Source organism: Stegodyphus dumicola, chromosome 6 (genome assembly GCF_044657685.1).
Source record: "Stegodyphus dumicola isolate Sdum_Otavi_A_Nest chromosome 6, ASM4465768v1".
NCBI classification, from domain to species: domain Eukaryota; kingdom Metazoa; phylum Arthropoda; class Arachnida; order Araneae; family Eresidae; genus Stegodyphus; species Stegodyphus dumicola.
The window spans coordinates 102,648,156-102,674,978 of NC_140773.1; the positions used below are offsets into that span (position 1 = coordinate 102,648,156).

Sequence of the window (26,823 nt, forward strand, 5' to 3'; positions counted from 1 at the left end):
AATAGTGAATTGTGCTTCGTGTTATGATAAAGAAAAATTGCTTTCTGCTTTGCAGGGAGACTCCAAATGTTTGGAATCCTTCTATTCCAAGGCGAAAATATCCTACGCTCTTATTTAAAAATAAATAGCATTAGTAATGATGAACTCTTAAGAATTATTGAAGAACAGAATCCTGAAATTAATGTTAGTGAAGAATATTAGAAAAATGTTAATGTTCGCTTACTGTAAAAAAGTTTGTTTCAACATGAGAAAAGTGTAGTTATTGAGATGCATTATTCTGCGTGTAAGTGTATATTAAATTTTCAGCATATTAACGTGATGTGGAATATGTGTAAAGCTGAAGATTTTATTGTTTTTAAGATCTTTTAAATGTTTAGGCTATCACAGAAGTCTTCATTCCAGAAATCCCTGGGCATGTTATTGCTGCTCTGGTGAGGATAAGAGTTCAGAATGTGATAAAAAAGAAGTACAAGTGTGTGTTAATTGTATAAGATTCAATTAAAAAAAAATGCAGCTAAGGAAGTTGATGTAATTCATAAGCCATTTTCTGGAACTTGCCCCAGCCATACATTTATGATGAATCTTGCAGCTTCAAAAATTTACCATGGGTAAATCCAGTCATTCATATATTTCTTTTGCACAAATCAACTTATTTCATATGTGGAGGCACATGACAATGATGTTGTGCTAATTTAGGAACCGCACTTTTATAAAGGTGTTCTTTCTGGTTTCCAATAAAATTTAAAGTTTACTATGATTCTGAAGCAAAAGTTGTCAAGTCTGCTATTATTATTATTTGTAATCCGAACTTTTCTCCTTTTTGGGACTTAAATCGTACAGTTTATTATACTGTTGTTTTGGATGTAAAAATTAATGCCACTGACTTGACTATTTGTTCTGCGTACTTTGAACCCCAAACTAACATTGATGTAGAATTATTAAAAATTTCATATATCTTAATGATTAAGGAACCATGCAATTTTTCTATGTGATATGGATTCGACTAGCAAATCAGCAATTTGCACAGTCCTACTACTGATGCTAGAGGATGAAGCTTAGGTGATTTTATTGTTTATTAAGTGTGAATCATTTGTTTCTATTTAATGAAAATCACTGACCTACTTTCAGTTTCACGCATGGTTCGAGTTATATTGACCTTATGCTTTGTAGCTTGGTTTTGCTGCCATACTTTCAAAGTTGGGATATCCCTGAGGAAGATTCTCTTTCTGAGTATAAAATGATTATTTTTTAACTTGCTTTATGTCTTCTAATTATATGTTCTAATTTGAGTACTTTTAATTTAAAAAGAGCAAACTAGTTTTTATTTACAGAACTTTGTAAGAGAGAAATGTATGACTTGAATATCCTTCTGGATAGTTGTTCTTATTGTGTTGCATTCAGAAAGTTTGTAAATAGATTTTCTACCATTATTTTTGATTGTACTTCATTGTCAATCCGAGTGAAGAAAAATATGAAGAATGGTGTTCTTGGTGGTCTAAGGAAATTGATTGTTATAGAAGCTACGTAGGCGTAAATTCCAGGGAGAAAGCAACAGTATTCTTAAGATATACAGTCAAAAGTCGTTAATTCGGACACCCATTATCCGGAATGATCTATAATCTGGACCTCAAAGCTACAAACTTTCTGCGCATGCGTAGCATTGACGCATGCACATAGGCGTTTACGCGTGCGCGTAAGAACTTTATGGCTGCGAATGCGCATAAGACGTTTACGCATGCGCGTTTAATGTATAACGGACGGTATAAGCTAAGTTAAAATTATCTAATTAAGTTAATGTTGCAGATTGCATTGTTTCTTAATCTTCGAATTGGATCCGGTTTATTATTTTTTGCAGATTATTAGAGCAATTTTATAAAAGTAAGCTTGAACTTTCGATTATGTCAAATAGAATAAAATATTTACTAATATGTAAAGGATCTACAAAGCAAAAGTATGTTTCAAAGTCCATTAAACAGAAAGTGGAATTGCTGCAAAAAATGGGTAAAGGCATATTCTTTGATCATCTAATAATTCCGAAATATGTTTATCAATTTCACGCTACTCTGCGGGGGGAGGGAAACAACGCAGTGCGCAATGAATTGGAAGTTGATCTGTCAGCACTATCCTTATCTTCAGGGCAGATGTTTTTATTTTATATGGCTTATAAGTCCTTACTAAATGTAGTATTTCATCTCGATGTACTCCGTCTTTGATATGATTTAAATCAAGTTTCTCGTCATTATAATTCGCTTCCGATAGTGAAGAAAGTAACACAGAGGTTATTGAAAACGAAAAAATCTCGATTGAGAAATTAGTCGGTATTCTCCACACAGCAATTATAGGACTTGAACAGCGGAACTTTGTAACTAAACAAGAAATTATGTCTGTTTAATAGAATTAAAGAGAAAGTATTATCACATGAAACAAAGCAACTTGAATAACTTACATTGAAAGAAATGTTTAATAAAGTAAACAAATAAATATTAAGCTTTTTCTTTTTGTAAATTTTGATAGCCTTTAGATCATAATTGTTCTTTATTTCATAAATTACGGTTTCATATTTTTAATTTTATAATTTCTGCATGCCACCTTACCAGATTTAAACTGATCATCTATAATCAGGAATCGCCGAAGTCCCGACAAGTCCGGATTAACGACTTTTGACTGTATTAGATGCATTAGTCTTTTGCGTACTTTGAGAAAATTTCTTGAAACTCTCTTCATTAATAGAATAAATTGGTATATGAGATAGAAATGTTTCTGTAATTATTCTCAGTTCAAGTTTACACCTTGAAGTCTGCTGAGGATGCCCTTATTTGTCGTAGTAATATCTTGCTGTATGGAAAGAAAATAAAGTTGACAACAGTTCTTATTTTTTGTGGATTTCAAAGGTGCTTTTGATAATGCTTGATGGCCATCTATCTTAGAAATTCCAAAAGATACTGGTATACCACATATGTATAACCTGCCTAAAAGCTTCTTGAACAGAAGGACCGCTGAGCTTTAGCTTGAGTCCAAAGCTAAGGTTTATTCTCTGGATAAAAGCTGTCCTCAAAGCTCTGTGTCTAGAACATAATAATAAATTATATTTTAAGTCATCTTGATGGTTGTTTAAAAATTGCATTTGTAGATGACTTACTTTTAATTTTCCAAGGAAAGACTTTGAATAATATTCTTTTTAGAGTACAAGAAGTGCTAGATTTTGCCTCAAATTGGGCAAATTTTCATAAACTAACTTTCAATCCTTCAAAAAGTAAAGCTATGATTGTTTCCAGAAATTTTGATGAGCAAAATATGATACTCAGTGACTCTCCATTGCTGTAATTAAACATTGCCGTAAATTAAACAGGGTTGTTATTCATTACCACCACAGTTTCTGAAAGTAAAGCCAAACTGCAGAAAGGTCTCTTCATAGTTTCTTTTTTGTATCTTAGTTAGCCATTCTGATTACTGTATCCTGCTTGTAGAAGTTTTATAGCATTGCTATCTGCCTCATTACTTTTGTTACTCGAGTTCAGCCATTTAGCCATGATTAAAAAATATTTTTAGTCTAAAACATGAATAAAATAATATTTCTTATAATAGTTATAATACCAACATTAGTTGAGTAAACCAGTAAAATACAGTACTGTATTGTTCTTGCAATGTACACAATATGCATTGTTATGATGAAACGGAATCAGTGGAACTGTATGTTAATGTATTATCATTACATTAGTTGTAGTGGTGCCAGCCATAGTCTCAACAAGCCTGTGTGTCACAAGACATTACCTACTGTCCATTTGCATCATATTTTCATAATAGTGTATATGCTGGAATTGTAATGTGGCACCATTATTATGCTGTGGTTAATGGTAGTTTTCAATGTGTAAATACAATTTGCAACTCAATGTGGCCAATAGTAAAATTTTATAATTGCACTGTTCAGATGATGTAATGCAATATGTTAAATTAATTGTTACAGATGTTTCTTTAAATTCACATACTTGAATTAAATTTTTTCAACCTACACTTCAGAAGTGCTGTCCTAAATTGCTGGCTGTTTGCAAGTATTACACTAACATAAATAGTATATATAAGGTAGTGTAATACTTGCAATAAACTAATAACACAAAATATTTGTGCACCCATATTAAGATGAAATTAAACATGAATAAATAGGTTTCTGTAGCAACTTAAATTATATCTAGTTATCTGGCTGTACTAAATGGACTTCCTGGAATAAATTGGGAGGAGCTTCTAATTATGATCTGTAACTTCTTTATGTGTCCAGGCTTTGATTTTGCTGTTGAAGTTCATATCACTTCATTTGAAAGTGCATTATCAAAACTTAATATTGCTTAAAATAGAGAAGTAAATTTTATTACTGGTACTGCAGTGTCTACACCCACCACCCCTTTCAGTAGTCATTGACTTTATGCAGCATACAGCATTATCTCTTGGAGAAAGATTGATATGGAAGAAAAACTTTTGATTTGACTACTGCCCCAACATCTTATCAATCTGTTAACACTCTTATACATTCTCACTATACTGAATTCTTATCCAGTTATAAACCTGTGTTAGTTTCAGTCTTTGTTTAACATAAGTCTCACACCACTTCACTCTTCTTCCTCACTGCACTGTAAAAGTACCACCATCTTATTGGATTGTTTCCCATGTTCTGCACGTATGCTAACACCATATACTGGAGCTCCATATACGTGACTCGAAGGTTTTTGATTAGATTTGATTTGAATAAAATTGGGGATCAATTTTTTACATTTACATTTAAGTAAAAAGTCAAGATGATTCAGGAATTTTTGCCGTTTCAGGCGTAATTTAACAATACAGAACAGTAACAATACAGAAAATCAAACAAAATTAACTAAACGTTTAGTTAATTTTGTTTGATTTTCTGTATTGTTTATCATGCCTTCATCCGTTAATCGTTTCACTAAATTACGCCTGAAACGTCAAAAATTCCTGAATCATCTTGACTTTTTACTTAAATGTAAATGTAAAAAATTGATCCCCAATTTTATTCAAATCAAATCTAATCAAAAACCTTCGAGTCGCGTTTCAAGAATTCTGTTAAATTGCAAGCTTGCCTTACTTCGGTCCGTCATAAGGGATACACGTCAACAATTGTCCAAAATTGAACGTGAACTCTATAAGCTTCATCTGGAACTCCCTAAATCATATCCAAAATTCACTGCCCTTGAACAAAAGTCTTGGTCTAGAACAGATAATGCAGTTAACCGTCATAAAAACAGCCTTGCAGTTAAATTCGAAAAACTTCTTTTACAATCTTCCAGTTCAAGTAGTTAAAAAAATCTTCCCATTGTAAACATCAAGCCAATAGTTAATATTTCTAATGTTAGTCTTTCAGAAGAACAAGAGAGAATTCTAAAATATAATTTTAACTTCTCACAAACCTGTAAACCCTCGATTCCAAAGATTTTGGCTCCTATCGAAAAAGCTTTCAAGTTCAGTAAAGTTTCAGATTCACAGAAAGAAATGATTAGGCATCTTATCGCTCATAATGTGAAATTCAATAATAAACCTTTGAAACCAAATCTAACTGCAAGAGAAAGAGCTACATTGCGTGAAATTCATTCTAACCCGGATATTTATTTCAAAGGCCGACAAAGGTGGCCAGATAGTCGTCATGGATAGGAACACTTACATCGATGGTGTCACTAAACTCTTAAACGAAGGACCATATAATCTGATCCCTAAAGATCCTTCACCTTCGGACTTGTCAAAAATAAAAACTGCGATCAAATCTTCGCAAATCATTTCAGGCAACTTAAAACATTCACTTATCCCATCTGTTGCGAATTGTGCCAGATTATATGCTCTTCCCAAAATTCATAAAAGTGGTATTCCTTTCCGCCCTATTGTATCAAATTTAGGTACTGCCTCGTATCCATTAGCTAAATATTTAGTTTCTAGATTTTCAACTCTATTAGACAATAACATTTACACCATAAAAAATTCAATAGAGTTTGTAAAAAAAGTTAAAAAAATTTCTCCTAGTAATTTACTCATGGTTTCTTTCGATGTAAAATCATTATTCACCAATGTCCCAGTGGAGGGTGCATTAAGATGTCTAGAAACCAGACTTCGCGAATTTCATTTCTCTTGCATCGAAATTGATGAGCTAATTTCTCTCACTCAACTCTGTTTGAAACAAACACATTTTGTTTTCCAAAATAAATATTACAAGCAAACTGAGGGATTAGCCATGGGAAGCCCCCTCAGTCCCATCCTGGCTGATATCTACATGCATTATTATGAATCAAAATTGTTTGAAACTTTAAACTTCCCGGCATGGTTCCGCTACGTAGATAATACTTTTACCCTGTTTGAAGGTAATAAAGATGATTTAAATAAAGTTCTTTCAACAATGAATTTTATTGATCCTGCTATTCAGTTCACTTTTGAACTTGAGACTTGCAATTCTCTTCCGTTTCTCGACATTCTGGTCACACGTAACACATCCAACTTCAGTACTACGGTTTACCGTAAACCTTCATCGGTTTGCCTTCCACCACACTTTAAATCATGTCATCTGACTAAACAAAAGTTAGCTTCATTTTATTCCTATGTTTTCCGTGCTCTTCAAGTTTGTTCCTCCAAACTAGCCCTTGATGAAGAACTAAAGTATTTAAAAGCAATAGCTATTGACAGGGGTTTTCCAACCAACATTATTAATCAAGCAGTTAAAAAATTCTCATCTCAACACACTAAAGGCACACTCTTGTTTTAGGAGATTATAAAAATTCTGTTGTCATTCCCTTCTTTCCATCAATTAGCTATAAAGTTGCACATATTTTGCAGAAATTTAACTTTCGGGTTGTTTATTCTCCCATCAATAAAATTCTGAGTTCCATACTCAAGGACCCCATTCCGGATATGAATTCCTGGGGTATTTAATAGGATTCCTTGCCAGTGTGGTTTAATTTACATTGGCCAAACTAAGAGAGTCTTAAAATTTCGTGTCAAGGAACATGAGGCATATGTTAGAAAAAAGGAAACACAGAAGTCTTCTGTTGCTCAACATTGTTGGTCCGAAAACCACACTTTCAGTTTTTCTGCTGCCAAAATTATTCAAAAAACATCTTCCATTGGAGAACTGTATTTTCTAGAGGCATTTCACATTCATAAAAATCTTTTTGTTCTAGTTAACGATCCTAATTCCAATCCAAATTTGCCTTCGTTTAAAGAAATTATGTTTTAGTTCTGGTTTCACCAACAGATGGCGCCACTTGCTTATTCTTGTCCAGGCTTTCTTATCTTATCTAATCATTATTTCCTATCTTGTTCATTTGCGGTTTTGCAGCTGAAGATGGTGGTTCGGTAAAACCATCGAAACTAGTCCTGTGAAAATTTTGTAAATATAACACTGATTTTTGTTGTTTGACTTCTGCATTAGATTACTAATCTCTACTTTTCCTATAAATGCCATTAGATTTTTCTTGATAGACTCCCCCCCACACACACACAACCATATGAAAAAATAAAAGTCATATTGAAAATAATTAAATGGAAAAGTACTTTTTCTTCTACATATGTATAAAAATAGATAAGGTAACATTCTAATTTTAATTTGTAATAGTCTTTTAGCTCTCTTTTTTAGTTATTTTCCCTTTATGTTCTAAAAATAGTAAACTTTATGTTCTACAATAAATCTCTCTAAACTACATTTCAAAATTTAGCTTCTTCATATGATTCATGCATAGCATTAATGAAGCAGATACTTATTATGCTTTCGATAATATCCAAAATTAAATCATTCTGACCAAGTTTTCACCTAAGACATGTTGCATTCTGTCTCTTGCTTCTTGTTGTTAACTCATTTTCTGCCTGCTGCTGATGTCTTCCATCATAATTAATTGTTGTAAAGATGTAGGAAAGCTACAGATGTGATCAGGAACAGATGGGCTGATTATGCTCTGTAAGTCGTATTATAAATGTGTTTCTCTTCCCTAAAAAAGTGTTAAATCAGCCACTATGACTTTTATTTTTATGCACCAAACTCTGTCTCTCTGTGAATTATATTTTTTGTGTCAGTGTCTTCAAAATTATGTAAAATATATGTAATAATTGTATGTGTAATAATAATATATATGCAGAGTTGCCAACTCTCCCGATTTAGGCGGGAGACTCCCGATTTTCGACCGCTCTCCCGCCAACCCAATTTACAATATATTTCTCCCGACTTTTTCTTATTCTTAATATTTCTCACGATTTTTATGGAACTTGGCTTCATACTTCGTTATATGAACAAAAAAAAAAAAGTGATTTTGGACGTCTGAAAGCAACTGAATTTTCTCTAGATTATATCTAAAATAAAGCCTTGCGAATCAGATGAGAATTTCTGCTTTGTGAGTGACAGCATACATATCCAGAAACGTCGTTCTCCAATGGGCATCGAGCTCCACTGCGTGTAATCTGGCATATATTAGCCAATGAGCACAAAGCAAGCTCAAGGCCGTTGGCCGTTATTTGGTTGTTCTTTCGCTATTTCGTTCATCTTGTCCTGAGTTGTGTGAGTGCACGTGCCTTTGGGAAATAGTTTCAGAAATTATCGTCTTTTGTTATGTCTGCGAGAAAGGTGAAATACTCGTGCACGTTTCAAAAATCGTACACAGTTGACTTTCCTTCCATTATTTCTTCAAGGAAATGTAATAAATTTCGATGTGTACCATCTGCCGTTGCGATTTTTCGAATTCGCATGGTGGAAGGGCAGATGTTCTCAAACATGTGCGTACACAAAAACACAAGGACAACATGAGTTGTTTTGAAAAAAAACGAAAAATTAAATTTTTCTTCGAAACAAAAGACCAAAAAGTGATTAATGCAGAATGTCTGTTCTCTGCCTTTTTACTGGAGCACAACCTGCCACTGAATGCATCGGATCACGCTGCAGCTTTATTTAGAAAAATGTTTCCCGATAGTGAAATCGCTAAGAAATACTCAAGTGCAAGGACCAAAACAGGTGCAATTGTTAAAGAAATGGGTTTGGAAAAATAAATCTTCAGTTATTGATTGCATTAAAACAGCTCCGTTCTGCCTCTCTATGGATGGAAGCAATAATACCAATTCAAAACTGTATCCAATTGTTGTTTCTTTTTTTAATCCAGAGTCTTCAGAAATTGAGTGCAGTTTACATTCTGTCCCCACTTTAGAAGGACATTCGACAGGCTTTAATATAGCACAGCTAATTATTAAAACTTTAAAATAAAATGCAGTCCCTCTGGATAATTGCTTAGCACTTGGTGCCGATAATGCACCAGTAATGGTAGGCTTGAAGGCTGGTGTTGCAGGCATCTTAAGAAAGGAAAATTCAGATTTGCAGATTATGAGGTGCAACTGTCACCTCTTAAATTTAGCAGCTGAAAAAGAGGCAGCTTCTTTACCATTAAATGTGGACGAATACATTGTTGATATTTATTATTATCTTGAAAAGAGTTCTAAAAGAAAGGAAAAATTGAAACAGTTCCAACAGCTGCATAATACTGAAATAAGAAAAATTTTGAAACATGTGTGTACACGCTGGCTGTCTTTAAAGAAATGCTTATCTAGAATCTTCGATCAATGGAACCCACTTCTTGCATTTTTTAAAGAAGAAGTAAATGCTTCGAGAGTTAAGATAAAAGGCTCTATTGAAAGTTATAAAGCACCTAAAGTAAATGGAGATGTAGTTACTACTTCTGTTGTTAAAAATAGGTTTGAGAAAAATAAAGTAATTTCTGCATCATTCAGAAATTCAACTGGCAGTTCTCAAAATAATACTGCAAAATATAAGCGTAAAGCTGATACAAATTTCTCTCAAAATAAAAAAATTGCTCAGCACACGAAACATTTTCCGATTAATGTAAGTTTATCTTGTGAAGAACGAATATTTATGTTTTTTTCTTCGGACCTTAACAAAGCTTTTTGCTTTTTTTTACAATTCATTTTGCCATCATTCGATGTTCTTAACGCAATTCTACAAAGCAGAATTCCATTAATTCATGTTTTGCAATCAATGATTTATGATCTGTTTAAAGACATTTAATCAAAGTTTGTAAAACCAGTCTGCGTTTTGTCTTGTAATTCTATATATGATGTGATTTATGGTGAAACGGAAAATCAGAAGAAAGATGAAGATTTGATAATAGGAGCTGCAACTACAAAAGTAGTGGAAGAACTTTCAGAAGAAGACAAAAATAAGTTTTATCTTCATGTTAGAAGTTACTTCTGTCGAGTATGTGATTACAAATTTCCAGTCAACGATGAAGTGATTTTGCATGCTAAAGTTGCTGATGTTTCTGCTCTAGCAAATGCATCTTTTTCTGATATAAGGTACTTTTTGAACAGATTTCCTGTGTTACTTCCTTTAGTCATGAAAGATGACGATATTGATGTTGCTATTGATATACTGCAGTCGAAATTTTGCAGTTTACTATTAGAAAACTTGGATGAAGTTTTATAAATCAGCTAGGATTGACACCCAGTGGAGTTTAATTGTAAAATTGAAAGGTGCTGATGGAATTTTAAAATATAGTGAACTCTCTAGAATTATTTTGGCCATCTTGACAGTTCCCCATAGTAATGCGGAGTGTGAGAGGATTTTTAGTGTTGTTGCGAAAGCGAGTACTAAATTTAGATCTAATATTAGTGATGACACATTAGAAAAACTTTTATTAGAGAAAGCAGGCCAGGGTTGCCACGCTACCTGGAGAACCGGGAAAAGTCAGGGAATTCGAAAATTGACCAAAAAATTCAGGGAAAAGTCAGGGAATTTAAGTATTTTTGTCAAAATCTGGAAAAGTCAGGGAAGTTCATACAATGATCCCGCCAAAAAAAGCGATTTTTGCGCCGACGGCGGAAGAGAGAACTTTTTTGGCGAATTGCCTATCACGTGAGTGTCTGCTGGCATAGAGCCAATTTTCGCAGCTCCAATTTGATTGCCTTTTAGAAAGGCAAAGCAAGTTTCCCGCAGCTTTTGGTTTCCAGTATTCTCGAGAATCGCACGTGCAGTGCATGAACTAAAGAAAGTACCTGTTCTCGTATAAAACAAAATGGGTTTAATCTTAGTATACGGTACCATGGAGGTTAGAATCAAAGAATATGTATTGTAAAGAAGGAAAACCTCTCTGCAACAGACGTGGCTCCGTTCCATCATAGAGGGAAACAGCTGTGCATGCGTGATATGTCTATCTGCCGCCAAAGCTGGAAACCGGTGTCGAAGTTCGAAGGTCACGTTATCAAGAGTTCATTAAATGAATATCCTTTAAAATTTCTTTAACCACTTGCGCTAAAAAGACGTGCTACGCACGTCGAGATGTTTTTGTTTCAAACTGCGAGCGACGTGAACACCACGTCGATAAGCATTTATCGCAAAAATGAAAATAACATGGTGCACACGTCGCCTAACAACGAGATTGTTTATTTCTCGAGTTACAGCTCTGGATTGCACTCGCAGATGCGGAGCGGCGTAAATGAGACACTTTACCACTTACTATATTGTAGCGCACGGCACCGCAACCGTGAAGTTTAGTCTTAGCGCAAGTAGTTAAACTCTAAATTAAAAGAAAATATTTTTTGGCGCAAGTAAATTAATTCATAGGTTAGTAATTTTCAGGGATGGGGAACTACGAAAATCCGTTTTTAAAATTATTGCGAAAAATCCAAGAAGAAACGTCCTTTGATAAAACGTTTCTTCTTGGATTTTTCGCAATAATTTAAAAACGGATTTTCGTAGCTTCCTTTTTGTCAAAGAATGTTTCTTCTGAACACGTTTCTCAATTTCCGGTACACATCGCGGAGAGGGAAATTCTGGCCGCCAGGTTCCGTCGCCAAATCCCTTGGCAAATTTTCCCTCCGCATTCTAGCGGCGTAATAGCATTTTACTTGTATGGAAAATTTTCTTCTTTATATAGACCAAAGAATTAGAGATTCTTTGCATAGACGTTTTTTGGTTAAAATAATCTCCATGTATGGATTTGGCGACATGATGATGCGCAGTAAACGGGTCATTTTGGTCTTGGCGACAATTTTCAAAATCGTGCCAAAGCCTTACCGTATACTAGAATTTTACCGCAAAATCTTTTTAAACTTTTCTTTTTAATAAATACCTTGCCATTTTGCAGTAAAATAAAAAATACTAATGTCATCTAGGCTAACCATGTAATATAACTATATTCGCTAAAATATCGTTGATTATTCTAATTTAATTTTTAAGTAATTATTTTTATGTTATTCATATAATTTAATGATGCTTCTTCCCTCTAAATTTATTAATTATTAGTAAATAATATTTCTAAATTTCAGGAAATTTTCTCTGGCATAATCTTGAAATTAATTCTAGCAGTATGATGACATACCATCACGAAATTTAATGCACATATTTTTTTCTTATGTATGCTGCGAACTAAATATAAAATACCTCAATTTATAAAAATAGATTTCTTTCTTTCGTTTAGCTGCAGAATGTCTGCAAAAAAAAGCCTTTTTTTATTCCAGATTGGGAAGATTCTAATCTCAATCTTCAATGGAGAAAACAACTACTATTATAATTATATTTGTGTTTTCCAGTGTTAAGGTGCTTTTTAAGAACATACCTCACACAAATTAAATTTACCTAAAATCTAACCTAACTATTTAGTATTGCGTTGTGATTTATAAGGACCGGATTAGCCTCGTGTTGAACTGGTTGATCATGAGTAATAATTAAATAAAACATACATTTGTTATCCAATGTATATATCTTAAATTTTATTAAGTTTCTTAAGTGGAAAAGTAAACAAAATTATCAAACAAAGTATACCAAGAATAATTAAGAATAAATGTCCTCTGGGATTTATTGAATAATTAAGTGAATTTGCTACACAATACAAGTAATACCATAATTTACCTCTTAGCGTAGCCAACGTACATTACGCGGATAGACTGGAATTTTCTTGAAACGCACCTGGAAAACCTGGAAAAGTCAGGGAATTTCATTCTCCTGTTTGAGTGGCAACCCTGGCAGGCCTACGTGGCAATTGCTATGAACAAAATTATGAAGTTCCTTTCTTAACGAAAGCAAAATCTGCCACTGTCCATAACATTTGTATGAAAACTGATTAAAGTGTAATTTTTTTTTTTTTTAACGATGCAAGTAATAAAAATGTTTTTATGTCTAAGGTATTTTTGTTTTGCTTGCATTTAAGACTTAGTAACTATTTAAAGTTAATTCATTATTAAAAACTATATTTTTATCATTTAAAAAGTATTTTTAACATTGTGAAAGATTTCCTGATTTCTTAAAAAAATCTCCTGATTTTTGAGTGTCATAGGTTGGCAAGTATGTATATGTAATATACAAGGTGTGACACACACAAAGGAGACTGGTCCAATAAATCATTGTACTTACAGAATCAGTTCTCCATGACATTATCACCTTCAAAGTAGTTCCCTTCAGCTTTCATACACATCTGCATTCGAGGCTGCCATTGCTGGTAATAGTTATTAACTGTAACTGCTGCCATTGCTGGTAACAGTAACATGATATTCTCTGTTTTTGCCTGAACCTCTTCAGTTGAGGTAAAATGTGTTCCCCAAGTAAGATTTAACTTTAGGAAATAAAAAAAGTCACATGGAGCCAAGTCAAGTGAATAAGGAGGATACCCCCATCCCAGTAATGTTTTTGCTGGTCAGAAACTGCTTGACAGATAGGGCCATGTGAGCGGGTGCATTGTCCTAGTGCAACAGCCATCCATCACTCCACAACTGTGGCCTCTTTTTTTTTTTTTTTTTTTTTTTTTTGGTAGTAATTTTTTTCCTTCTAGTCTTTTTAGTACTTCAATGTAGTAGTGCTGATTCAATCATGATGAACATGGGCACCCAGAACATTCATCATCTACCACACTGTCCCTTCTCCCTGAAAACCGCTTATGCCATTCAAACATATGTGCATGAGACAAAGTTTCATCTCCATAAGCCTCAGTTAGCATTTGAAACTTCCTCTGTGGCTGATTTCTTAAGTTTCACAAGAAACTTGATGTTGATTCGTTGTTCAGTTTTTACATTAGACATATTTCTGGCAGAATGGAGTTGCACGTGTTCACTCAGTCATGCAGTACTCCCCACTGGCATGGTCGGTTAAGTTGAAACTGGCCACATGGAGAGAGGAGGTATGTGGTATTACATCACCAAAACAGTTGTTGCCAACTTCACTATGTTTTTAAGCTACACACTTAGCCTTTTTTTTTTTTTTTTTTTTTTTTTCCGTCACACCTCATATACTGTAATGGAGCTTTTCTTAATATATACATACACAGGTCTGCCACACTACCTAGAAAACTGGGAAAAGTCAGTAAATTTAAATATTTTAGTCAAAATTTGGAAAAGTCAGTGAATTTCATACTGGGATCCTCAAACAATAGATTTTTGCCCTCCCCCCTTTTGTATAAAACAAAATCTTTTAAACATTTTCTTCTTTATTAAGTGCCTTATTTTTCATATTGCAGTAAAATAAGAAAAATAATAATCAGTCATCTAAACTAACTATTTAATATATCTATATTCACCAAAATACCATCAATTTTTACAATTCAGTTTTTTATCCTTAAGTAATTAACTTTATTGTAATGTTATACGTATTGTTTAATGTGTCTTTAGGAAATTAAAAAAAAACTTCCTTCTAAATTTATTTACTATTAGTTAATAATACTTCCAACAGGCAATTTTTTCTGGCATACTTGTGAAACTAATTCTAGCAGTAATATGGCATACCATCACGGGATTTAGTGCACATATTTTTAACTTATCTATGCTGCTAAGTAAATATAAAATACTTGATTTTATTTTAAAATATCATTAAATAGATTTCTTTCTTCCTTTAGCTGCAAAATGTGTGCAGAAAAACATTTTAATCCCCGTTTGGGCGGATTCTAATCTCAATCCTCAGTGAAGAACTCCTATTATAGTTATTGAACTACAACTTCTATTATACTTATTAAAACAATGCTTTGGGGATTATAAAGCCATATATAATTGGCAAATTTTTGTGTTTTCAAATGATTTCATAATTAATTTACCTTCAGCACTACCCATTCACACTATGCGGATAGTCTCTAATTTTATTGAAACACATCTGAAAAACCTGGAAAAGTCAGGGAATTTGTTTTGTCTGTTTGGGTCGTAACTTTGTATATATCATAATAGAGCTCTTCCTGAATAAAAGGCTAATAACATTTTACAAATTATATAAAAATATAAAGTGCATGTTATAAAATGATTGAATTGAAAAATGCCTTATCATTTTTCACGATAGTTGGGTGAACCACTGAAGTTTGCCAGACTAAAAATTAAAATGCTGTTCTAAATCACTTGAAAAGCAAGGCTTTGATGGATATAGATTGTTTTCATTAGTATTTGTTAAAATATTTACATTTGGAAGATATACTTCCTACCCTTCGAAATCATCAGAATGAAAAATGTTATTTATATGACTTAGTATTAATAGAAAAGTATTAGATCAGAGGAGGAAAAGTTATCTGTAGTTATACTTTGCAAGCTGTACAAGTTTGACATCGTAAATTTAAAGTGATACATTCATTAACTTTTCTCTTTATTGAAACTCAGAATAATTTATTAATGAATCACATTTTAATGTTAAGCATGCAATTTCATCAAGTTATGTGTGTTATATGCATAATGATGTAATATATGGGACTAGTGCAAAATTGGTATGGGAAACTGAAAAAGTTAATTTAAAAGTTGTTCTTTTTTTTCTCCTTTTTCCTTTCCCCCTTTTTTGTGTGTAGCAAGTAATAAAGTAAATAGAAACCTGCAGTTTTAGCTATTTGTTATCGTATCAAATTGCCATGCAGAAAACATACATTTGATTTCTCTTGAATTATGGCATTTTAAGGAAACTATGAACTTTTCAAGAGTAGTTGATATATATGTATGAATACATTTTGTTGATGAGAATAAATAAATATTTAGTGCAAACCAGTGTATCTGAAGGGAGCTTTAATTAGCATAATGAAATTTGTATGATATTCAATTGTGATATAAATTGTTATATGATTTTAGTTTGTCAATTATTTTAAATTATTAAAAGCTATAGTAGGTTTTAGTTCATTAATTACAAAAATTCTATCTCAAGTCTTGTTTTAGCATTAAAAAGACAGGATTTTTTACCTTACTAAAAGTCTAAAGCCATCATTTTGATGGGTTGAGTTAAAATCAAGAATGTAACATATTTAACCTACTTTTTGTAAACAATTGTTCGATTTTGTTTCATTTCAAATAATTTAGAATTATTTCTAGGCAATAAACAATAAAGAATAGCCATACATTATAATATATTTATATATCATGTTTTTATGAGTGTATGTAATGAGATCCCTCCATCCCAAAAAGATTTTAAGTAAGTTAATATTACTTATGACCTAAGTTGACCTAATTAAATATGAAGACATATTAATGGGATTACATAGATTACACATAGTTAAAATAGGCAAAATAAAATTTATAAATTGCTTTGATTTTAAATAAAGTACATATACCAATTATACTGAGAGAAATGGTAAATTCATGTTTCTATTTTTCATTATCAAGTCCTAATAAGCAATATTTTGCTTTCACTATTCACTATTTCCATTGACTTTCACAGTCAATATAATTATATTTTTATCTTTTCCCCACAAATATTTCTATTACATTTGTAGCACATATTTGTTGTTCTGTTTTTATTGCATTTCCTACTTAACATTGTGCTCAAAAAATTATTTTAAATTCTTGAACGAAAACTTATTGAAGAGAACTTGGAAATGCATTTAATAGTAATATCTTTTTGTCAGAATTCTTTGAAAACCAGCAGTAAAAAATCTCACCAATTTGAGTCTTCAATCCAAGCTAGGAATTGTGCTTCCAGTTGCTTCTTTGTACACAATCCAAGCATTTATTTCAGGCAACTCTAAAAATATTATAGAGTGACCTGTGATTTCCTGTCTTTGCTGAATAGTTTTCAGCTTTTCTGTCTAGAATGTTAACATTATACTTTTTAAAGTCAATAGTTTGATGAAGAGTGCTCAGGGCTAGCATATTTTTGTTCATTTGGGACTCATATTTACTCAGTGTACAGTTATTGGGCTTTTAAGCAGAAGTCAAACAAAGGAACGATGGCGATGCTTCAAAGCATCAGGATTTCTCACATTGATTGTTTCATTATGCCTGCTAACTAAACTGGTACCTAATGAGATTGTCGGTGACTTATTGCCCCATCTACGTAAGCAATTGTGAACTCAGAAGAAGGTTTGAACAAACTTTTTTATGTTAAACTTGACAAATGTAGAACTTGTACAATCAAAACAATCTCTTTAATCTGCAGGATTCAATTTAACATAAAATTTAAGTTAAAATTGATAATAAATTTAACTCTGAAGATTCACAAATAAAAGTCTATGAAGAGTTCTCTCAATCTAGACTAATTTGAACAAGTAATTCTTCTAACATAATTCTCAGAGCTGGGCAAGAAAATACCTCAGTCAGTGTTGCTGCCAAAATTATCTCTCTAACTAGAAATTCTGTTCTCATATACATGCATGTAATTTGAATCCTGCTGAGAACTGACGAAAGTAAAAAATGATAGTATGGGTTAAATAATAAGATAATAGGCTAATTAACACAAACTTCACTACCTAGTGCTCTTTTAAATTCTGTAGTTTAGCACGATTAAGGGAAGTAATAATGTATATGTATATATATATCAGTGGTAGTGTTCTTACTTTTACTACATATGATTCTATTGTACGAGGGCTATCCAGAAAGTAGATTACGTTTTGGAATAAAAAAATAAACAAAGTATAGGAAACAAATTTTATTATATACAGATGAAAGCCACACTCAAATACTACTTTTCTACATAGTCACCATACAAATTAAGGCATTTATCGTAGCGATGTACGAGCTTGGAAATTCCTTCTTCGAAAAATTCGACCGCCTGCGCCTTCAACCACTTCGTTACCTCTTCTTGCAGCTGTGCGTCGTCATCAAAACGCTGCATAGCCAGCCACTTCTTCATTGCTGGGAATAGGTGGAAGTCGCTCGGTGCCAGGTCGGGACTGTACGGCGGATGAGGAAACAACTCCCACTTAAAAGATTCAAGAACTTTACGAGTGACATTTGCCGTGTGGGGCCGGGCGTTGTCGTGAATCAACAAGATCTTAGAGCTCAACATTCCTCTGCGCTTGTTTTGAATTGCTCTTCTGAGTTTTTGGAGAGTTTGGCAATACCTTTGAGAGTTTATTGTAGTGCCTCTTTTCCAGGAAGTCCACCAAAATTACACCTTTTCTGTCCCAAAAAACAGTCGCCATCATCTTCCTTGCCGACATTGTTTGCATGCATTTCTTGGGTTTTTGGGGAGAACTTGTGTGCCCCCACTGCATTGATTGCAATTTCGTTTCACAGTTCACATGTTTCACCCATGTTTCGTCACCAGTAACGATGCGATCGAGTAAAGAGTCACCATCCTTATGGTAAGCGTCCAAAAAGTTCAACGCTGCAGCCATTCGCTGATTTTTGTGGTCCTCTGTCAAGATTTTTGGAATCCATCTTGCACAAAACTTGTGGTAACCAAGCTTTTCGCTGATGATTTCGTGCAACAAACTTCGCGAAATTTGTGGAAAACTCAAAGAAAGTTCCGTTATTGTGAAATTTCGATTTTCACGGACTTTAGCATCGACTTTTTCGAGAAGTTCGGCGGTCACTATGCTGGGTCTCTCACTTCGATCTTCGTCGTGAACATTGGTTCGGCCATTTTGAAATCTTATGACCCACTGACGCACTCCACCTTCAGTGATAATGTTGTCCCCATACACTTCACGAAGCTGCCGATAGATTTCTATCGGTTTACAGTTTTTTGCAGTCAGAAACCTTATTACTGAGCGCACCTCGCAGCTCGCGGGATTTTCAATTAACACAGACATTTCAAACCGTCACAGTATCTGAACGGAGCACAGCACGAACCTCTCACTAGCACGGCTAGATGCAGACTGAGCTGCGCAACGCTCTGACCCCAAGATGGCCGCGCTAGCCCCGCCCCTAGCGGACACAGACGGAAACGTAATCTACTTCCTGGATGGCCCTCGTATATACAGTGCCCTCCAAAAGTTAAGGAACAACATGCTTTTGGTATCTAATTTGAGAATGAAGCAACATAGAAACAAGAAATTTAGCGGACATGTTCATGAAATAGTTCTTTAATGAATGTGATGTAGAATGCTTCTTAAGATCAACACAAACATGAATTACAACAAAAGAATGCACTCTTGGCAGAGAAATCCAGTCTAGGAGAAACAGTATATCACAGTTTTGGAGAAAAAATGTGGTGGTAACTTTACAAAAATGGGTCCTAATAAGGAATGTGTTCACCTCTAGCTGCAATACATTGGTGGCAGCGACATTCCATGCTGTCAATTAAGTTGTCAGTCAGTGAAATGGGAAGTAACAACCAGACATGGAGTTCAAGCTCATCTAGCACCTTGGAGGAGGATTTAAAGCAACAACCTGTCTCCCAAGGTAGTCCTAAAGATGCTGTATTGGATTCAGATCTGGGGATTGAGCTGGCCATCCCACCCGCTCTATACCATGACCCTCAAGATATTCTTCATCAACCTGAGCACGATGCAGTCACACATTGTTGTCCATCAGAAGAAATCCAGGATCAAAAGCAGCGGCATATGGGCGAATATATTGGTCAAGGATCTCGTCTTGATATCTCACACCGGTCAAAGTTCCTTCATGGAACACATGCACGTCAGTGTAACCACCGAGAGAGATGCCAGGTCAAACCATTGTTCCACCACTTCTGTAACACATTAACAATTCTGTAACACTTCATTTCACAATGTGGCATTGGTTGTATCTGGTGCGTTGTTCCCTCCAGATCAGCTGACGACCTGAATTACTGTCCCATGTGAACATGGACTCTTCTGTGAAAAGAACCGAAGCCCATTGCTGAGTGGTCCAGGAGACGTGTTCTCCTGCCCAACATAAACAGGCAGCTCTCTGTCCTCACAGCAAGGGGACACTAACAACTGGTCGTCTAACATACAGACCTGTATTGTGCAGGCATCTGCACACTGTAGTAGCTGAGATTCCTGTGACCACTAAATAATCTGCCATAAGCTCAGGCACAGTAACTTTGCTATTCCTTCGGCCCAAAAGAGCTAAGTAATGGTCTTCTGGAGGGGTTAACTCTTGATCTGCCTGGAACATGTCTTCTAGACGCAGAATCCTCAGATTTAGAATCTGCGAGAGACACTGAGACATCTAGGAGCATCAGCTTGTGACATTCCCATTTCCAACTTCTCCTGGACATTGGTAGACCTGGATATTGTCAGTGAAATTGCTAATAACTATTAAATATCAACACTTGTGAACAAAACGTATATTTTTTGCATTTTTTTTCCAACTCTTACATAAGTATCCATTTCTATAAAATTCTATAAAATAAAAGTACTAGCTAATGTCTTTGCATATATTTTCCTAAACATTGTTACTATCATGCATATAAATTGTGAATATAAATGTTACTGACATTTTTGTAATGATGAGCTTTGAAAAACATGTTGTTCCTTAATTTTTGAAGTGCAGTGTAGAACAGTACAGCCTGAAAGTGCAGATTTCATGCTCTCCTAAACATGGAGAAGCATTTAACATATATATAAAGCTTATGTTGGCAGCAATCCACAGTTTAATCATAGATTTATCACGCTTATTAGGATCATTTGTTTTAAACATTTCTGCTTGTTTTCCATAATGCAATCAAAATGATGGTTTTAGACCGTATATAGTATAGGTATACAATACATTACTACTCCTTTTCATAATCGAATATAGTTTTAAAAATGTGTTTGTATATATATCATGTACATTTGGAAAACTTCAGCAGCCTAAATCACAAATAAAGCATATAAGGACATGACATTCAAAATTAAATCTGAAATCATCAGTATTTTTTCTAGTGTTAATTTCAAATTAAGAATATTATTGCATTCTGAAAGAGAAGTGATTTGATCATCTTTCTTTGAAATTAAATTATTTCTATCTTAGAACCCTTTGAGATTCTTCATTTGAAATTAATGACAAACTAATTTTTAATTTTATTGGGGATTGAATTTTGAATTCTGGTTTATCTGCCATTTTCATTTCAATAATTTACTCTGCCCCATATGCATAGTATCTACTTTTCCTGATCACTTTATTCTTAGATTAGTTAAAGAAGTATCAGATGAATGGCAATTAAAGAGTATATTAGAGCTTTATTCTGCTTTCGGAATTGATGCATATATTTTTTGCTATTACTGTTACCTCATAAATTCTATATTGTTTCTAAAATGCAGTTCCACTTTTGGCCAATCTTCTGGGAGCATTTTTGGACAAGGTTCTTTCTTTAGTGGCCTTGGAGGAAAACCTAGCACAGAAAATGCTTCAAAGAATGTTTTTGGAGGTGCTACATCTGGAAAAACAAGTACTGATAATAGTAAGCATGAGGGAGAAAATTTATTTTTAATTGAAGTGTGTAACATTGCAAATGATAAAATTTATTAATTCACTGCATATGCAATAAGCATTTTTCTGTTATTTATGATCTTGAAGTTAATTTACTTCTTTATGAATGACTTTTCATAGTCTTATTATGTGTAAATTGTAAGGACTGTGTAATATGCTGTTTAATTATATGTTTTGTATTGTTGAAATGCAAGTCCATCTGAGTGCATAGCATTCTATTAATTTATTTAATCTTTGTATTTAGCAATATAATTTAATTTTCATCAGGCAAAATCGAAGGGAGCTGAAATGAATTTTGATTCTTTCTGATTATTCAGTTCCTGGCTTCAACATTCAGTAAAATTAATATGTTTGTGGAATATTTTCAAGAATAAAGAAGATAAAAGCCATAAGGCACATGCATGTACCATGCATATGTTTGAATGTATGTTGATTTGACTCTTTATATATAATTTTATTTTAGGCACACTGGCTGTAAAAAAGAAATATCTGCCATATAAATTTTGCTATTCCATATAAAACTTTGTGTTTCTTAAAAGAGTCTTCTTTTTCTAATTATTTTTTAAATGAACAATATATGTGTGCCCTAAAATTAGTCAAGTGACTGTTTTTTGCAAATTCATGAGTCACCAATAAGTTGCTGATTTTTCATGAGTGCTCAAATAATCAGAAAGTACTAGTAATTTAAAATGTGCAATCAAGAGACTTTTGGCACATAAAATGCCTGCATGTAAAAAAGAAATCTAAGATTCTTTACAGATACACACATTAATATGTTTAAAAAAAAGGAAAAGTTTTTATCACCATTAAAAGTGAAAGCTATTTAAAAGTGCGGGGATATAGAAGATACTTAAAACCAAGAAAATTAGTTTTGTTATCATATACTTACACTAAAAAAATTATAGTTGTTCATAAAAATATTAGGGCATACATTTGCTGGAACGTGGTAAGAAAAATTCATAAAATACTCTTAACAGTATGGAAATTGTGTAATAATAAAATTAGTTGACCAAAGTAAGATGTTACGTTATATGAATTACTTAAGGCCGCAGTGTGTCTTGATATGAATTACTTATGGCTGCAGTTTGTGATTGTCTAGAAAACAGCTCAAATTTGTCAACGTTAATTAAACTTTTTAATTTGTATTTCTTTACTTGATATATGTAAGATATTGTGTTGTTAAAGTTGCAAAAAATTACAATAACAGAGTTTGGCATTTTTGAAAAAAAGATAAAGTTATTTTTTTCTTAAGCTAATAATTTTCAATTAATGGCTTCTTTGCAAGTCTCTTCAGACAAAATTGTTCAAAATAGCTTCCATCTGTTGAATTATATGCCTTTTAAAATTTTCATATTATTCAGAATCTCGCAGTAAATGATTATCATTCCAATCCACACTTTTAAAGAATTTTCAAATACCTCACCCTTTGAACCCCCTTTTTGAATATTATTAAATATTTATTATTCTATGTAGTGTGGGAAAATGAATCCAGCATATTTACGGAGAAAAATTTAGCATCTGAAAAAGGTCAATTTTTGCCACCATCCTTTGAAATGTATATTGTGGCCATTTTGCTATTTTCAAAATAAAATAAATAAAAGTGATTTTTGGCAAATATTGCATATTTTTAATTCTTGAATTTTTTAAAATCTATTTATAATGCACAGTTTTGTTTTCAAAATATTATACCAATCTATTGCTCATGTCTCATGATTAATTTCTTTAATTTCCACTTTATTAGTAAGCATTTGTATTTAAAATTAGGCAAAATTCAAGCATAGGTCATAGTGAACAGCTGTACAGGTTGCTTAAGCAGAAGTGGTGTGTATAGCTGACATCTCTCTTGGTTTTACTGGGAGACTTCTTGTTTTTTTATCACATCTAGGTCTCTTGGTATAATTTCCCAATGTTTAACTTTGCCCAATGCCTGTATTGAAAGTGGTTCTCAACAATATATGAAATTTATTGAATTAATCGGATTTGAGTTGTGCAAGTATAATTCCTCCTTTCCTATTTATTTTCAACATAATTTTTATTACATTTTATTTGATCCAAAATGTCTTTCTACCACAGCCAACTGTAGAGCTTTATATGAAAATTCAACCAATACTTAATCACTAAATATACATATTTAATTTAATTTTGCATCAGTATATGGTACATTGCTAAGTTTATCCACACACCTGTAAGTATATTAATTTTATTTTCATCATGTTTAAAAGTATTTTATTAAATTCGAACCTCCATTACTGAGAAATTTCCTAGTTTAACAGGGAAGAAAGTTACAAAATGAAATGAGCCAAAGAACATAAAAATTTAGAATACCTAATTAAATATTATTATGTTTATGTTTTACTTTAGTTGAATAACCTCTACTTAGATATTAATGTATTTTATGTAAGTTGAACACTGAATCATATGCTATAAAAAAGTAAGTAGTTGCTTACTTTATAGCAAAGTCAGTTTAGAGTTCTTTTGAAGTGATGCCACCATACATTGCAAAAACCTAATAGAAACTCTTTTTCTTTTTTTTTTTTTTTAAAGAAGAATTTTCCAGTTTTTCATATTTTAACGATGGCAACTATGAGTAGGAAATATATGTTAAGTAGAAACACTTCTAAAAGTTCTAATTTTAAACATTTATTGAAAATTCCATGAAAAGCAAAATAATACTTTATAAAGAGCTTATTAAATAAAACCATCTTCAGCATCAACCTCAGCCTCCAGACAACTTTAGAAGTGAAAACAAGTGCATATTATAACCTCAAAAGATAAATTTTGAAATGTATAGCAGATTCTCTTTCTCAGCTTGCCTTTATTATTACAGGCCATATTAGTAGTTATCTTTTCAGTTGTAATCCGCTCATATTTAGTTCTCTCTATTTTGGTCTCTAGGTTTTTTAAACATTTTTTGGTTCTTAAAAATTCTTAATTTAGACCAAAATTTACGAAGTCAAATTTCTTTTCTGTGAAAGCCACCATGCCGACCACATTTGGAGCACTTATTTTCAAAAAAGCAGTGTAGATATACTATAAACACATTTTTTCATTTATTTTCTACAGAGATTATGGAATATTAAAATTTAATATATACTATTATTATCCTGGAAAAAATATTAAATACACATGAAATTTTAAGCAAATTTTAAAACAATTTGAAACATTGAATATGGAAAAATATGAAAAGTATATAAAAAAGTCATACAGTAATAAATTGCATTCTTTTATCTAGGGAATAACATATAATTTAAAGGATATCTTCAAAAACAAAAGAAATTCAACATTTTGAATTTTGTTTATGAGATTTTCGATAAATTCAAAATGTCATTATTTTAATAACAGGCCACAATTTGAAAAATATTTAACATATAAATATTCTAGTACGTCATTCTCTAGATAACTGTATGTAGATTAAGTATACAGTGTTTCATAAAAATAAAATAATAATAATTTGGTTTATTTTTGCACCAAGTAAGCAAATTTTGAGAAAAATGAATTTAAAGTTTAAAAATGCTATATTTTTATTATTAAAGCTTCATACAGATACCTAAAACTCCCCATATCTATAGGTTACACCTTCCTTTTGTTCAGCTTTATATGTTTTGCTGTTTATAATCAGCCTATTTGTTTCTTATGGCAGTTTTTACTCTGAGTAGTGAGTCATATTTTGATTCACTTATATGCTCCATGTCGAGCTTACTAAGCTTTTCGACTGCATATTCACCATGTTGCATACCTATACAAATTTAAATATCTAGTAAGCCTCGAAATTCTCTGTTAAATTGTATAACAGTCATATATGCCCCCAATTTAAGAGTTTGTAATTCCACAAAGTCATCCATTTGTATAAATTTCCAAAAAATGTCATTAAAATTTCGTTCTCATTTTGTGTCTTTCCTTGTAAGAACTTTTATAAGAGTTTCTGCTCACATAGCTTTTTATATACAGGCTTAAGAATACTAATTATATTCTTTGGCAGTCCTTTGGATTTGTTTGTGTACATTCTTCCAGCTGATACAGATCACTGATATTTACAACAAATGTCTGGTCCATCTCGGCATTAACCATGCATAGGTTGTTTTGCACTAGAGGAATTGGGAAGCTTATACTAACAAATGGAGCAATTGCTGCACTTTCAATTCATTGTTCATGATTTTAACTCCATTTTGAAGTTTAAAATAAAGGCATCCGTTAGTGAGTAACCTTGACCCTTCCATCAGATCTTTTTGTTACCCCCTCCATTTTCTAACTCGGGAAGGGTGCTTCCGAATATGACTTATGCATTCATACTTGGTGACACTATTTAAACATAAATATCTTTCATGTCACAGATCGCTTCGAAAATATCTCCTGCTGATGAGCAACGTTTTTGGTTCAGTCAATGGGAATTGCTTCATTAATATTATTTTCGATTTCCTTCGCTACGCGTTTCATAAATTTGCTCCTTACGCATTTACATTTACAAACATGGCTTCGATTTTTTTATTACCCTTACTATAAATGTTATTAAAATAATAATAAATCTAATTGCAATATGTAATGTTTCGAATCAAATGCGAAATCGTATGCTAAACCCATCAGTGGCTGAGTGGTAAAGACGCTGAACTCTGGTAGTTCGGTCCAAGGTTTGAATCCCGCAAACGGGCTGGCTGCATTGGCGTTTTCGTGGTTTTCCCCATGTGTAACGTGTATACAAGCCAGTTTCCCTTAAAAAGTTCTCCACGAAGGCATCCCTCCCTTTAGGCAGATAGCCCTCGTGTGCTTTGCCATAATTGAATAATCCAATCCAATCCGAACTCATATGCTAGCGAAGACATACGCTTTCAACATGTAAATAATGAAAATGTTGCATTTTATTTGAAATAATTTCATGTTGCCACAAGGATTACATATAAGATTCTTTTAATTCCCTCTCTTTAAAAACATTTTTAATTATATTTCAAGGGGAAAATTGCTTATGTCCATTTCTGGCTCTTTCTACCCTTTGAATGTGGACTTTTAGTGATTTAAATGCCCATTTCCGGTTTTCGGGGTTTTATGAAATCCTAATATTTTGGTTTCTAATTAACTTGGAAACAAAAGCAGACCTATTTTGGAAAGTTAAATAAATAATCTATCCAATAAATGAATTAAAGAAAATTGCCATTTTTGTAACAAAATTGACCTTTTTAACATGTTAGCTTAACTTAGCTTATATTTCTTTTTCTTTTCTGTGACTGCCATCCTGAATATGAGTTAACACTTTAAATTAATATGGAGCCATCTCAGTTTGGCATTGTA

At 32.8% G+C, this 26,823-nt stretch overlaps 1 protein-coding gene across 4 annotated transcripts in view; it reads left to right on the forward strand.

The window, feature by feature from the left end:
* Window positions 1-26,823, forward strand: part of Nup214 (nuclear pore complex protein Nup214) — a 272,097-nt gene that overhangs the window by 212,379 nt on the left and 32,895 nt on the right. For all 4 annotated transcript variants that reach the window (XM_085818717.1, XM_085818716.1, XM_085818718.1 and 1 more), the window contains one exon: window positions 21,375-21,514. In XM_085818717.1, the coding sequence (XP_085674843.1) occupies window positions 21,375-21,514 (140 nt within the window). The remainder of the gene's footprint in view (window positions 1-21,374; window positions 21,515-26,823) is intronic.